The sequence below is a fragment of the Platalea leucorodia genome, assembly GCF_965183815.1.
Source record: "Platalea leucorodia genome assembly, chromosome: 9".
In the NCBI taxonomy this organism is placed as follows: domain Eukaryota; kingdom Metazoa; phylum Chordata; class Aves; order Pelecaniformes; family Threskiornithidae; genus Platalea; species Platalea leucorodia.
In genome coordinates, this window is record NC_138831.1 from 50,482,993 (window position 1) to 50,497,204 (window position 14,212).

A 14,212-nucleotide genomic window follows, 5' to 3' on the forward strand; every position below is an offset into this window, starting at 1 on the left:
CGGGGGGGTCGGTCTCTGCTCCCCAGGAACAAGCGACGGGACGAGAGGGAACGGCCTCAAGCTGCGCCAGGGCAGGGTTGGGTTGGGTATTGGGAAAAACTTCTTCCCCCAAAGGGCTGTCAGGGCCTGGCCCAGGCTGCCCAGGGCAGGGGCTGAGTCCCCATCCCTGGGGGGATTTAAAAGCCGTGTAGATGTGGTGCTTGGGGACACGGTTTAGTGGTGGCCTTGGCAGCGCTGGGTTAACAGCTGGACTCAATTTTAAAGGTCTTTTCCAACCTTAACGATTCTATGACTCTATGGCAAAGTCGCTTCTTGCCTCAATTATCGCTCAGCAGCACGGCAGGGATGCACCTCTGCTGAATTAATTACAGCCTCTTCGTTCAGCAGGCGTGAGCCTCGCTCGTTGCAGCTGGGGTATTATCTGCTCCTGATCCTTGGCTGTTTTGCTGGTTCTAAGGACGTGAATGCGTTGGTACATTTGGTTTTGGTCTTGGAGCGACAGGCAGTTGAGGCACCATCCTGTAAAGTTTTACAGATGTATAATTTGACTCTAAAAAGTACTTTTAATTAGTGATTTAAATGGAAACAGCCTGCATCGGGCTCCGCTCTAGGTTTTCGTAGAACTGGGCCCTTGTCTTCAGCCTAGCTTGCGTGGCGTGGGTTACCTTTGTGCATTCCAGCGCGGTGCAAAAATGCTGGGTCTGTGGTCATCTTTGACGGCCTGGGAGGGGAATTTCTGCAGGCAGAGCAAACAGAAGCGCTTTTCTTGAGAGGTCGACTCGTCAGGCTTATTTTCATAAACTTATATGAGGAATTTAAGGCAAGAACTGAAATAAAACAGACTTTGCGCTGGTACATCTGCCAGCTCCAAGGGGAGTAAATAACCCGCTCTCCCACTCTGTGCAATGTCAGATGTCTGAATATAATATATTATGTTCTTTTTATAGCAGCCTGACCACGATTTATTAAGTCGTATTAGCAAATTTAAGGTCTCTTTATTTTCCATATCTACAGTACGTTTGTATAGTGGAAATACTCTGAGCATAAAGGAGGGCTTGTGTCTGTCGGATCCAGCACGTACTTGAAGATGATTTACGTTTTACTCTCCCCTTTCCCTAGTAAAGGGTTTCATGACCTTGGATCGCCACAGGTCTATTGGCAGTTTTAGCTCAGTTCGGAATCTGCGCTTGGTTTCCGCTGGATCCCAGCGGGGAAAGCTGCGACTCCGTGTAAAATACACACAGCCGAGAAGAAATACTGCTGCACGGGGAAATGGGGAGAACGACCCCCTTGAAGCTGCGTTACTTTGCCGTGGAGCTCAGTAGCAGGCAGCGCCCGCAGCACCTGGTTCTCAGCTCTTGGGTTAAAATAGTTAACGTCTATTTTCGTGTGCTTTCTTAAAATCTGCTTACTGTAATGCTGTTCCAGCATCCTTGCAAGTTAAAGCCTTATCGTGGATAGGGAAATAAGCCCTGGCGTGAGGAATGTCTCAGTCGTGACCCAAGGAGATGCTCGTTGTGGGATGTATTTTGTGTTTCCCGGTACTTTCCGTCGTGACACTGGGGCTGGAGGGGCAGGCGCTGACCGCAGGGCTTCCCTATACGTTTTGTCCGACTCCCTCTGGCTTCTCCGCGGTTTTGCCTGTTCTTTGCGGCCCGATACGTGGGGCGTGCATCGCTGGGGTGGTGAGGGAGGAGCGGGGAGGCTGCGGATGCTCCCGACATCGGGTCTGTGCAGCACAAGCCTCGGTCCCGGGCCAACGTCTCCATCGGAGAGATGGGAGATGGATCCAAGAGATGGATCTGAGCTCCAACCTGAGCCATCTCTGCGGTTCCCGTGGAGCCAGAGGGGGATTTTTGTATGAAGCTCAGCGAACTTTCCAATAACCAAGTAAGTAGGTAGACCGAGGGAGTTTTCCAGCTGGGATCAGCCGCCTCAGCCCCAGTGATGAAGCGAAACTCTGCCGCTTAGCGTACAAACCATCTCCCTGCTTGTTTACTGCCTGGAGCAGCCGTGATAGCAGCCGGAGTAGTAAAGCCGAAATGGTTTACTACCTGGTTTCTGGTTCTGACATTCCCATGGCAACCTCCTCCCCAATTTAGTCACGGTTTAGTGCCGTACAAGTAGGATTTGTTCAAAAAGGAATAAAGGTTGCAGTATGAAAAAGACACTTCCCCATGTGTTCCTGATGGCCAGTAAATAAGGATTGAAGCACCGGGTGAATACGAGCTCTTTATTGGATTTGGCAGGGCGCGCGCTTCCCAAGGTTAGAGCGCTTAATGGCGCGAGAAATATAAAGTAAAGGAAATTAAAAGAATAACATACAGCAGCTGCGATCAGCTACGTTTTGAATATCACGCGGCAACAGAAGAACGGGGCTGCGGCTACAGACCTGCTGACAAAACCGGGTGCGAGATAGGAGAGCCGATGAATTAAACCCAGCGTGAAGCAGGGGAGGGCTGGGGAGCGACCCCCCTGTACGCGAGCGGGAGTTTGTGCCTTGCTTTCAGCTGCGTTGCCCAACTCGCGCTCTCGCTGGGAACACCGCGTCCTTCGGCCGAGCCCCCGCTGGTGTCCCGCGGGAGCCGTTTGAGAGGGGGGAACTGAAGGGGGCTGGGGGACGGCGGCACGGGCTGGGTGGGAGTTGGAAAAGGGCTCGTTGAATGCGGCGGCTCTGCGTTGATTTTCGTCGTGGTTTCCTGAGATAATGAGAGCCCACGGTAATTTGGGGCGCTGTTGGCAAGCTGCTGACAGAAGCATGGGGGATCGAAGATGCGGAGGTCTGGAGGAGGAGATGGGGAGGGGGATGGCAGGGACCGAAGGGGCCGAGGAGCAGGAGAGGGAAGGGGAGAGAGGGCTGGGAGCCCGCGGGGAGCAAAGGTTCCCATCTCCCCGCTCTGGTTTTGTTTGGAAACCCCAGAGCGTCTTGCTGCTGCCGCCCTCCTTTCGTCCCAGCGCGACGGAGGAGCAGCACCCCCCTGTCGCTGGGAGCCGAAAGGCTCTGGCGATGGTTCGGTCTGTAAAACCGAGCTTTCCAAAGTTAGGGAAATCCTAGGATTAGGGTGCGGGTGTAACAAGTTCAGCCTCGCTGGGCGCACACTGTGAAACACGTAGGGCCGCGCGACGCTGCTCCCGCTCGGTGATTAAAGGGGCCCGGGGACTCGCACCTGATGCACCCGGCGAACCTGACGGACGAGCCACGGAGGCTTCAGAGCAGGAGACGAAAGAGAAGGCGACTGCGCAGGGCTGCCAGGGAGCAAAGCGGGGACCCTGCCTTCCTCCACGGCCCTTTGGGGCTGAGCCGTGAGCTCCGGCTCCGGGAGGGGAGTGGGTGCACGAAGCCGGGCCGTGGTGACCCCCCCGAGGATGCTCTGCTCCCGCGGTGGCTGGCAGGTCCTGGTGGCCGTGGGAGCCCCGTGGTCCTCAAGCACCATAGGCAGATGCAGATTTTTTTTTTCTTTTGCAGGGGTTATTTCTCCCTTTTGGCCGTCAGCTGCACAGCCCCTGCGGGGCCGTCTGCTCCTGCAAGGGCAAAGCAAGCCCAGGGAGGTGCCAGAGGCTTCGCAGGGGCAGCCTGGCTCCTCTCGCTTGCAAGGGCATTAGCTCTTATCATCTTGTGTCTTGGTGCTTGGTAATTCAGGTCCATAAAAGCCACCGAGAGCCTCACCTGGGGCGTGCAGGCACGGCGTGGCTCAAACAGCTGCATCTTTTGGGAGGAAAGGACGAGAAGGAGGGAGTTACCCCTTGTTAGTGCTAACATCACCTCCAGCACCTTCGCGGTGGTGATCCGGAGCGTGGCAGGTACCAACAGGACTCAGGAGCTCGTTTCTTCGGTACGTGGAGATTTGGGGATGCATGCGATGCAGCACCCACGCGCTCCTCAGACACGGATCATCGGGACCCAGTTCAGGGCCAGCAGCGAGGGCTGTCCCGTCCCGGCGAGCTGGGCAGAGAGCAGCGGCCCCTTTGCAGCACAAGGCTGCAGCGAGTCTGCAGGTGGCAAGAGCATGGCAGAACAGTAAAAAAGCAGATTTTGAAGGCTGCGGGGGGTTGCGAGAGGCTGCTGCCCGTCCTGCCCCGCGCCCTCCCGCAGGTTCCCGCACCATGAGCGCGGCCGAGGACGCGGAGTGGCTGCGGTGGGTGAGGAAGCAGTTCGGGAGCATCGCGGGGCCGGACAAAGAAATCGCCTTGGAAGAGTTCAAAACCGCTCTCCAAGTGAAGGAGGTGAGCGCTCCCCTTCCTCTGGGCAGCACCGACAGTGAGCTGCGGCCTTTTATTGTACTTAGAGAAAATTAAGCTTAAAAATAGAATTGTACGACATCGCATGAGAGAGGGAGAGAGAGAAACCTAGCGGTACTCTGCAGCAAGGAGTGGAAAACACAGATTAACCATCTGCAATGCAAAATCGGTTGGATATCAACAGTCTGTCTTTGAACAGGCTTGGCTATTCCCAGCGAGTATTCTTTCCCAGCTGCCTACTGCCCCGTCCCGTGTCCCAGGGCTCCCTCCCTGCCCGGGCAGCCCCCTCCGGCTGCGGTGCCGATACACCCCTGCAAAAAAGCCGCCTTCGTTCCTCCCTCCTGTTTTCAGGCCGTCCCCGTGACTTTCAGCATTTGCCAGGCAATTCCCGTTGCTGGCAGTGAGAACTTTGTTTCTAGCATCAGGATTCGGCCGGTGGAGAGCATCCCACCGCCGCGTGAGAGCGTTTGTCCCTCTCCCCGCAGTCCTTCTTCGCCGAGAGGTTCTTCGCGCTGTTCGACTCGGACGGGAGCGGGACCATCAGTCTGGAGGAGCTGCTGAAAGCCCTGAGCCTGCTCGTACACGGGAATGAGACGGACAAGCTGAGATTCCTCTTCCAAGTTTACGATGTGGATGGTAAGATGATGACCAATAGATTAATTTGTATTTATCCTCCTGTGATGAAAGCATCAAAAATCCATCCGAAAGCCAGCAATTAAACCGGCCGCACGTCAGGCTTTCCCAGGAAGCGCTCTCGCCCTCGGCCGCGGAGAGGAGCAATCTCCGCTCCGCTCAAATATCAACTCTCAATGCCGTCGATATTTGTGGATCCCAGCACGCTCTCTTCTTCCTCTATCGGCTGGGAGAGCTGGAAATAACAAAGGCAAAGCTCTTCTTGAGCTGCTTTTCCTGCTCTGACCTGCTTGGGCGTAAAACGCTGGCCGACGAGCTGAGAGCCGAGCCTCTTGCCTCTCGGGTTTGCTCTCATGCCTGCCTGCCAGATAAGCGCGTCTGCCTCGCTTTGCTAGCGCTGAGCTCTGCCAGCCGAACGACGAGGCGGCTGCTGCAATTAGATCACCTTTTTTGTTTAAATCCACGAGTTTGCTGATTTATGAGCAATGGCACGGTCCTGCTCTGGCTGGGCACGGCTTCCTCCCCAAGAGCCTGCCTGCAAGGGGGGGAGGCAATTTCTGCATTAAAGGGAGGCAATTTCTGCATCAAAGGTGCAAGCTGAAGGTGAAACCATGGGGTTGTCAGGGCGCTATGGCGTATGGGGGTCCCCGCTCTGACTCGCCGCGGCGCCCGCTCGCCCCGCGCAGGCAGCGGCTCCATTGACCCGGACGAGCTGCGCGTGGTGCTGCGGTGGTGCCTGCGGGAGAGCGCGATAGCCCTGCCCGAGGAGCGGCTGGGAGACCTCACCCTGGCGCTCTTCGAGGCTGCTGACAAGGACCACAGCGGCTCCATCACCTTCGAGGAGCTCAGGGAGGAGCTGGAGGGTTTTCCCGAGGTCATGGAGAACCTGACCATCAGGTAGCTGCGTCGGCGGGTCCCTCCGGCAGCCCCATGGGGCTGCAGGTTCCCTTGCGAGCACCTCTTTCCTCCTGCATGGAGGGAAAAGCATGGGATTTATGCTCTTGTTAAGGCTCTCATGGGATGCCCAGACCACGAGGTGCTTGGCCAACACTGGGAGCCACTTGGGCGCCTTATGGTGCCAAGCTGGGTGCAAGGATGGTGCCAAGCTGGGTGCTGGTCTTGGATGCAGGGATAGGTGCTAGGATGGGTGCAGGGATGGTGTTGAGATGGGTGCAGGGCTTGGATGCAGGGATGATGCCACACTGGGTGCAGGGATGGTGTTGGGATGGGTGCGGGGCTTGGATGCAGCGCTCAGATGCAGGGATGGTTTTGGGATGGGTGCTCGAGTGCAGGGATGGTTTTGGGATGGGTGCTCAGGTGCAGGGATGGTGTTGGGATGGGTGCAGGGCTTGGATGCAGGGATGATGCCACACTTGGATGCAGGTATGGGTGCAGGAATAATGCCACGCTGGGTGCAGTGCTCAGATGCAGGGATGGGTGCAGGGATGATGCCACACTGGATGCAGGGCCCGGATGCAGGGATGGGTGCCAGCCCGGGTGCAGGACTGCCCCAGCTTCCCCCTTCTCCGGGCAAGGAGCGATCAATGCCTTTGCTCCCAGCGCAGCGAGCTGGCTGAAGCCCCCGCCGCCCGCGGAGCGGAGCCGCCGGCCGCGCTACCTGACCCGGGCGTACTGGCACAACCACCGCAGCAAGCTCGCCTTCCTGGGGGGCTACGCCGGCCTCAACCTCCTCCTCTTCGCCCTGGCCGCCCTGCGGCACGCCGGCCTGGGCGGGTGGGTGGCGGTGGCCCGGGGCTGCGGGCAGTGCCTGAACTTCAACTGCGCCTTCCTCGCAGTGAGTGCGGGGTGCTGGGCTGCGGCAGGGCTGCTGGGCTCGCGGGGGGCGCGGAGCGATGGTTACCCGGGCTGTTTACAGTCCCAGTGACGCTGGGACCTTACCCCTCAGCCAGGGGGTCTTTTGGGGGCAGTAACGGAGCCTGTGCACTTTTGGAGTTGTGGGACCAGGCTGTCTCCTCCTTTAAATAATTATACGTAAATAATGGGTTAGGGAGGTTGGGAGCTCTCCGGGACAAGGGTACTCATGGGGTGCTCTCCGCGCTGACACCCCATGTCAGGGGGAGCTGGCTCCGGAGCCCCAGGGGACCAGCCCCTGGCCGGGTCCCCTGCCACCTCCAGGTGCCCCCCAGCACCTCCGCTTGCCCCTCTCCCGGAGGTGCTGATGCTGCGGAGGTGCCTGACCTGGCTGCGAGCTACCCCCATCGCCAAGGTTTTGCCGCTGGACCAGCACGTTGTTTTCCACCAGCTCGTGGGGTACGTGGTGCTGGCGCTGGCGGCCGTTCACACCGCCGCCCACGTCGCCAACTTCAGTAAGTACCAGCTCCCGGGCGGGGGAGGCCCTTTGGCCGCAAGGGGTTTATCTTGGGCAACACCCACTGTAACGCCATCTGTGGTGGGTTCCCCCCTTCCAGTCTCTCTGCTAAAGTGGAAAATGCCCCTGGGTGCAAGGGGCATCACCCACACTGCACTGATGAAAAGCTGCAGGGGCCTGGACCGAGCCTCAAGGGGGGATGCTCATGTCCCAGGGAGGGGATGCTCATGTCCTGGAGGGATGCAGATGTCCCAGGAAGGGATGCTCATGTCCTGGAGGGATGCAGATGTCCCAGGAAGGGATGCTCATGTCCTGGAGGGATGCAGATGTCCCAGGGAAGGGATGCTCATGTCCTGGAGGGATGCAGACGTCCCAGGGAGGGGATGCTCATGTCCTGGAGGGATGCAGACATCCCAGGGAGGGGATGCATGTGTCTTGGGGAGGGATGCACATGTCCTGGGGAGGAGGATACAAGGCCTGGAGAGGGGGTGCACATGCCCGGGGGGCTGAGAGGCTGCAGGCAGGGTGCAGGCAGCTGGAGGGTGCGTGCGGTGCCGCACAGTCTGTGTGCTGTCTGTTATCCCCCTCTAGTGGCTTCCTAGCTGGGCAGCGAAGGGCTCCCGCTCTCCCCCACGCAGGTCCCGAGTGGGGAATGCACCCCACAGCCCTGCACCCCATGGCCCCCTTCACCCCACTGTGGGGTGCCAGGGCTGCACCGTGCACCCTGGGGCATGAGCAGCACGCCCAGGGAGCACGCCTGCATGCACTGCCCACCCTCCTGCAAAATGCCCCCTTTGCAAGGACACAGAGCCTGAGAACGGGCTCTGGAAAGGAGAAATGATGCATTTTCTAAAATGTCCGAGCAAAGCACTTGGGTGCTGCTTAGTTAAAAAAAATTAATTGGTAACAGTTCAGTGGGTGTGGCAGAAATCTGGGTGCGCAGCGGGTGGGTGCCGTGGGTGCCCCGTCCCGACCGTGCGTGTGCCCAGGCAGGCTGGCGCGGCAGGACGGGCGCCATGCCCTCGCCGAGTACCTCCTGTCGGCGCGGCCCGGCGTGGGGGGCCTGGGCGGCACGGCCTCGCAGACGGGGCTGGCGCTCCAGGGGCTGCTGGCCGCCATGCTCGCCTTCTCCAGCCCCTGCGTCCGACGGAGCGGCCACTTCGAGGTGGGTCCCGCTGCGGCCCCGTGCGACCCAGAGCACCCAAAGCTGCTCCGTCTCGGGGAGCGGGGGACCGGGGTGAGGGTCCACCGGGGGGGTGCCCATCCGGGTGCTGCCCCATGGGTGGGGGAGAGCTCTTGAGCTAGTGTGTGCCCCCCAATACCTCCCTTGGCTGCCCCCATCCTCAGATTTGCAGTTTTGGGGTTTCTGTGCTTTTCGTCATCATTGGGGCTGCCTTTGCCTGCTGGGATGCCCCAGCTGAGCCCCCGCCTTTCCCCCCATCCGCAGGTCTTCTACTGGACCCACCTCTCCTACATCTCCGTCTGGACCCTCCTCATCCTCCACGGCCCCCACTTCTGGAAGTGGTTTGCGGTTCCCGGCTGCCTCTTCGTGCTGGAGAAGGTGGCCGGCTTGGCTCGGCGGCGTGCCGGGGGGCTGCGCATCGTGGAGGTCAACCTGCTCCCCTCTAAGGTCTGCGCCCGCGGGGGTCTCCGTCCCCCTTCCCACCTCCCTCCTGCTGCTACCCGCTTCTGCAGCCGAGATAAAGATGCTACGGTGCACAGAAATACCTTTAATATTCGCAAAGCGTTCTGCAGTTTGGGGCAAAGCACTTTGTACGTGACCACGCTGGTTACTCGACGCCAGAGAGAAGGAGGGACAGCGGGACGCGGACGGGGCGCCGGCCCCGGCGTGTGTGCACGGGGAGCTGGAGGGGGGACGCTGCCCCGGCCACGCGCGGGGGGACGGGGCGCAGTGAATAGCCCGCATGGAAAAGATGCGGGTTTGGGTTGCTTCGGGTCACGTTGATGAATGTTTGCAGCAAAAGGTGAAAGCAATTTTTTTGTTTTCAAGCAATTTTTTTTTATTTAGAATTTTGCCTCTTTTTCAAGTAAAAAAACCTAAACTCATAGAACAACAAAAGACAAAATGAAAACTGCTTTGACTCTCAGTTTCTTCAAAAAAATTGTCGTTTGAGGCCAGCCCTAACTGAGATTTTTGTCTGATAGCGAAGCGGGGCAGTGAATAGGAGAACAAACCCCCTTCTCGGGCCAAAGCTGTAAGTCTGTCTCATCCTGGCTGCTTTTTAAAATGGGAGGCACAAACCCGGGTGCTCGTGGGCTGCGGGGAGAGCGCCCCGACGGAGACCCGCCGGTGTGACCTGCCCGCTGGATGCTCCCGCCTTCTCTGCTCCTCCTTTTTCCTCCAGGTGACTCACCTGGTGATCGAGAGACCGCAGTTTTTCCACTACAAGCCCGGGGACTACGTCTACCTGAACATCCCGGCCATCGCCACCTACGAGTGGCACCCCTTCACCATCAGCAGCGCTCCCGAGCAGCAAGGTGATCGCCCATCCTTCGCTCCTTTTGCATCACCGGGATGATGTTGTTTTGCATCACCAGGATGATGTTTTGCATCACGCAAGCCCCATCAGCACGGCTGGATCCCCTCTGAGGGCCGTGCAAGGAGGTGTCCGTGCCCATGGAGCAGGGCAGCGTGTGTTCGTGCATGCCTCAACTCACCTGCCTCCATCTCTGCCTGCACCTAAATGCTGTATAAAAACACGTGCTTGGGTTATTTCAAGCAAGGTGTGGGGACCAAATGGCACCTAAATGCCCTGCCCGGCTCCACGGGTGCCCAAGGTTTGGGATTTGGGCTTCACCCAGCTGTTAGAGCAAACCCCGTCCCCTGCTGCCAGCCCGGGGCTGACGTGAAGGACGTCGGCGGGGATTGCTGCCGGGTGCCCGGGGCCGGAGCTGTGCGGTACCCAGCCGGCGGTGCTGGGGCTGCAGGGCAGCACCCGACATAAGATGCCCACCCACTGCTCCGCTTCATCCCGCAGAGACCCTCTGGCTGCACATCAGGTCGCTGGGCCAGTGGACCAACAAGCTGTACGAATACTTCCAGCAGCCCGAATCGCCCAGCCCGGAGCCGAAACCGCTCAGCAGGAGCCTGAGGGAGAAGAGACGCCGGTGCCGGGTGCAGGTTGGTGCCGATGGGGCTCAGCTTTCGGCAAACGCAGAGGTTAGACCTTAAAATGCTGCGGGTTGGCAGCTGTTTGTGAGGAGGGGGTGAGGCCTCCCCGTTGCACCCCCGGAGCAGGGAGAGCGATGGCTTCGCCAAGCTGAGGACCCCGCAGTCTGCCCATGGGTTTCTCAAGCCGATGTCCTCGTCCGGCACATGCGGAGGGCTCTGCCGGGCGGTCTGTCCCTGGCCAGCTCCAAAAAAGCAAAGAAGTGAGGACAGGACCGGGCTGGATGCTCTCTGCTGAGCGGCTCCCCCCGGGGTCACCCCAGTTTTCAGGCGCCCGTGCAGCACCGGGCTGGGTGCTGGGGGTATCTCTCGTGGCGTGCGTCCCCTGCAAGGTGCTTGGGCACCCTGGGGGGATTTTGCAACCCACCCCTCCGCCGAGGCCGTACGACCCTGATGGATGGGGCATCAGCTGCCCGCGAGCATCCCAGCCAGCGATGCCTCGGCCTTTGGCTTCCAGGAAGGTCTCTGCAGCAGGGCCAGCTCGGAGGGGGGGTCCGTGGCCACCGGCGGGGATGGAGCCGTTCAGCTGATGTCGTACAAAGCCACCGGCACTGCTGCCCCAGGGGAGGAGGCCCCGCCGGCAGAGGGGGTGAGCACCATCTCCCACCCGCGCCCCGAGACCCCCGCGCTGCCCGGGGGGGCAGAGGCAGAGCCCCTGCAGCCTGTGGGGCGAGGAGGGGGGTCTCTGCTCCCATCAAGGCAGCAGCAGCTGGAGGACCAGCCAGGGGAAGCATCGCTTCCATCCCAAATGAGCCGAAGCTCATTAAAAAGCTCTTTCAAAAAGAAACTTCTCGGATGTAAGCCATGGCAATGCCAGGATGCTGAGAGCCACCGTTAGCGGCTTTTATCCCCCGACATGAAAAGCTCTCAGGATATTGATTCTGTCTGGGCTGGAGGAGCAGTCCTTGCAGATAACGAATTTACATGCGTCATTTTTAATGAGTTTCTCTCCCTGTCTCTCTCTTGCTCTTATCTGTCCCCTGGTGAGCCAAGGTTCCCCACGCCTGCTCCCACTGCCCAGGACGTTGCGGTCCTTGGAAACCTCTTATTCACCCCTGAACTTGTGTGGGGATTTGGATAATTGCCTTTTTAATCAATACTCAAAATGATTACCATCTGGGTAACATCAGCAGGTGGCAGGTTCCTGGCGCTGGACGTTGGTGGGATGTCCCACCAGGAGCATGGGCGCTGCAATGGGCTTGGCCCGAGGAAGCGGTGTGTGCCGCCCCGGCAAATCCAGCTGGAAAAAACCCACCCAAACCTGGGGAATGCGTGGGTTTAGTGTTGGCTGTCACGGAGGGTTAGGGGTGGGGAGGAGGAGATGGTCGCTGCTCTCTTTACCTCGCAGGTCTCCACCGGGCTGGGCGAGACCCGTCGGCTCTGCAGCATCAAGGTGAGGGACACCCCGGTCCTGCCCCGGTGCCGGTGAGCGGGGCTGTGCTCAGCATCCCCGCGGGCACCCATGCGCGTGCACGGGTGGTCCCACCTGGGGCTGATGCAAACCCTGTGCTGCCGAGGGCTTCGTGCTCCTGCCTGGCCCCATTCGCTGCCTCTGCTCCCATAAAACTCCCATAAAAACCCCAAATTCTGCCTGGGCTCCATAAGCCTGCAGTGCACCTTGTGCACTAACCCTGCTCCTATCCGCAGCCTAAGGTTTGTTTAGCACCCACGGGCTGCTGGATCTCTCCCCATTTCTCGTCTCTCCTAGTGCTACATCGATGGCCCCTACGGGACCCCGACACGGAGGATCTTCACCTCGGAGCACGCCGTGCTCATCGGCGCGGGCATCGGCATCACCCCCTTCGCCTCCATTTTGCAGAGCATCATGTACAGGTTGGTGCCGTAGCAGCAGCTCAGGCTGGGGTCACTCTGCGGTCCCTGATACGAGCCCCGACGTGGCTTTGGGAGGCACAAGACGAGATGTATGCCACAGTAGACCTGTCCTCCAACACCCCTCTGTCGGCCCTCCTCACTTCTAACCTTGGGACTCACAACACGTGGCCAGGAGACCCACGGCTGGGTCCTCCCTCGGTGTCAGGCTTCCCCCTGGGGGTTTCTGCTGCAGGAAACCCGCTGGCAGGAGGTTGGCCATGGGCAGGCACCAGAGCTGGTGAGGAACGGGTGCTCAGGGTGCCCCTGCAAAGGGCTGCTGGGGTCTGAGGGGTGTGGGCAGGGGCAGGCAGGGCTGTGTCTGCCCGTGCAGGTACCGCCGGCGAAAGCAGAGCTGCCCCAGCTGCCACTACTCATGGTGCGAGGACCTGCGGGACGAGGAGATGACGCTCAGGAAGGTAGGAACAGGCGGAGGGGGACATGGAGCCAAGGTCTGCCATGGGGATGGGGGCAGGAGGGGGTGGAGAGCCCACGAGCATCCCCTCCTGGGCCAGGAGGTCTGGGGCGGTGGGTGGCTGGATTGGGTCCCCATGCTGCCTGCCTGCTCCGAAGCAGAGGCTGCTGCATCCTTCCAGGTTGACTTTATCTGGATAAACCGGGACCAGAAGCACTTTGAGTGGTTCGTCAGCCTGCTAACGAAGCTGGAAATGGAGCAGGCTGAGCAGGAGCCGGGAGGTGAGCAGGAGACAGGGGCCGGCCAGTGTGGCCCGCTGCCCCGGGGGTGCTCAGCCCCGTGCTTGGCATCACTCCTGGGAGAGCCCGACCCGACCTGAGGGGGCACGGCGTGGGGCTGGGCCCCCCGTCTGCAGCCGGGCTCCCCTTGAACGCCCAGGGCGGTTTTTGGAGATGCACATGTACATGACGTCGGCCCTCAGCAAGAACGACATGAAGGCCATCGGGCTGCAGATGGCCCTGGACCTGCTGGCCGCCAAGGAGCAGAGGGACTCGATCACGGGGCTGCGGACCAGGACCCAGCCCGGCCGCCCCGACTGGAGCAAGGTGAGGGCGGGCCCTGCCCCGCTGCCGAAATCGTGCTCATGGGAAGGGAACCATGTCCCCTGAACCCCCTCTTTGGGGGGGACACCACGGGAGAGCCCCGTTTTGGAGTGGGAGGATGCACCGGGATTCCAGACCCGGGGAAGCCTCTCCCTCCCATGGGAAAGCGAGTGCCGCGGGGGCTCGGGGAGGCTGAGCTGTGCCGGGCAGCAGCTGCCAAAGCAGGCAGGGATGCGGCCATCCCCGGGGCTGTGCCACCGCCTCCTCTTCTCCTTTCGCCTGTGCCCCAGGTGTTTGGGAAGGTGGCGGAGGAGAAGAGAGGGAAAGTCCAGGTCTTCTTCTGTGGCTCACCAGCGCTTGCCAAAGTCATCAGGGCTCACTGCGAGCACTTCGGCTTCCGCTTCTTCAAAGAAAACTTCTAACTGCTGGCCCTTGCCTCCCTGCCTGTCCCTGCCAGCCCTGACGCAGGGTGATGGGCTCTGGCGGCTGGATCCTGCTGCACCGCCTGTGCTGGCTCCCCGCTGCTGCGGGGTCAGAGCTGGGGAGGGTGGGATGCACGGTGAGCAAGGCACAGGGAGAGGAAGGGGCTGAGCTGGGCCATGGGGCTTTGGGGTGGAGGGGACGGGGTCTTGGAGCCATTCGGGGTGCTCTGGAGCATCCGTGCAGGGGCTTGGAGGTGGGGGGAAGGACCAGCGTCCCAGAGCACTTTGGGATGGGGGGAACGGGGTCCTGAAGGGCTTCGGGGTGGAGGGGACGGGGTCCTCCATCACCTTGCAGGGCTTTGGGATGGAGGGGATGAGTGTCCTCCATTGCCTTGCAGGGCTTCGGGATGGAGGGGACGGGGTCCTCCATCACCTTGTGGGGCTTTGGGGTGGAGGTAACGGGGTCCTGCATCTCCTTGTGGGGCTTTGGGATGGAGGGGACAGGGTCCTGTA

General features: G+C 60.3%; 1 protein-coding gene across 1 annotated transcript; it reads left to right on the forward strand.

The window, feature by feature from the left end:
• Window positions 1–4,104: 4,104 nt before the first annotated feature.
• LOC309595299 (NADPH oxidase 5-like) lies at window positions 4,105–13,699 on the forward strand (the record flags this gene model as incomplete). Its single annotated transcript, XM_082322063.1, has 15 exons — window positions 4,105–4,224; window positions 4,725–4,875; window positions 5,559–5,769; window positions 6,433–6,667; window positions 7,046–7,199; window positions 8,191–8,366; window positions 8,649–8,831; window positions 9,568–9,700; window positions 10,201–10,343; window positions 11,674–11,784; window positions 12,100–12,224; window positions 12,595–12,679; window positions 12,857–12,956; window positions 13,114–13,280; window positions 13,568–13,699. 15 exons carry the CDS (start codon window positions 4,105–4,107, stop codon window positions 13,697–13,699), a joined length of 2,226 nt encoding a protein of 741 aa, XP_082178189.1.
• Window positions 13,700–14,212: the final 513 nt, after the last annotated feature.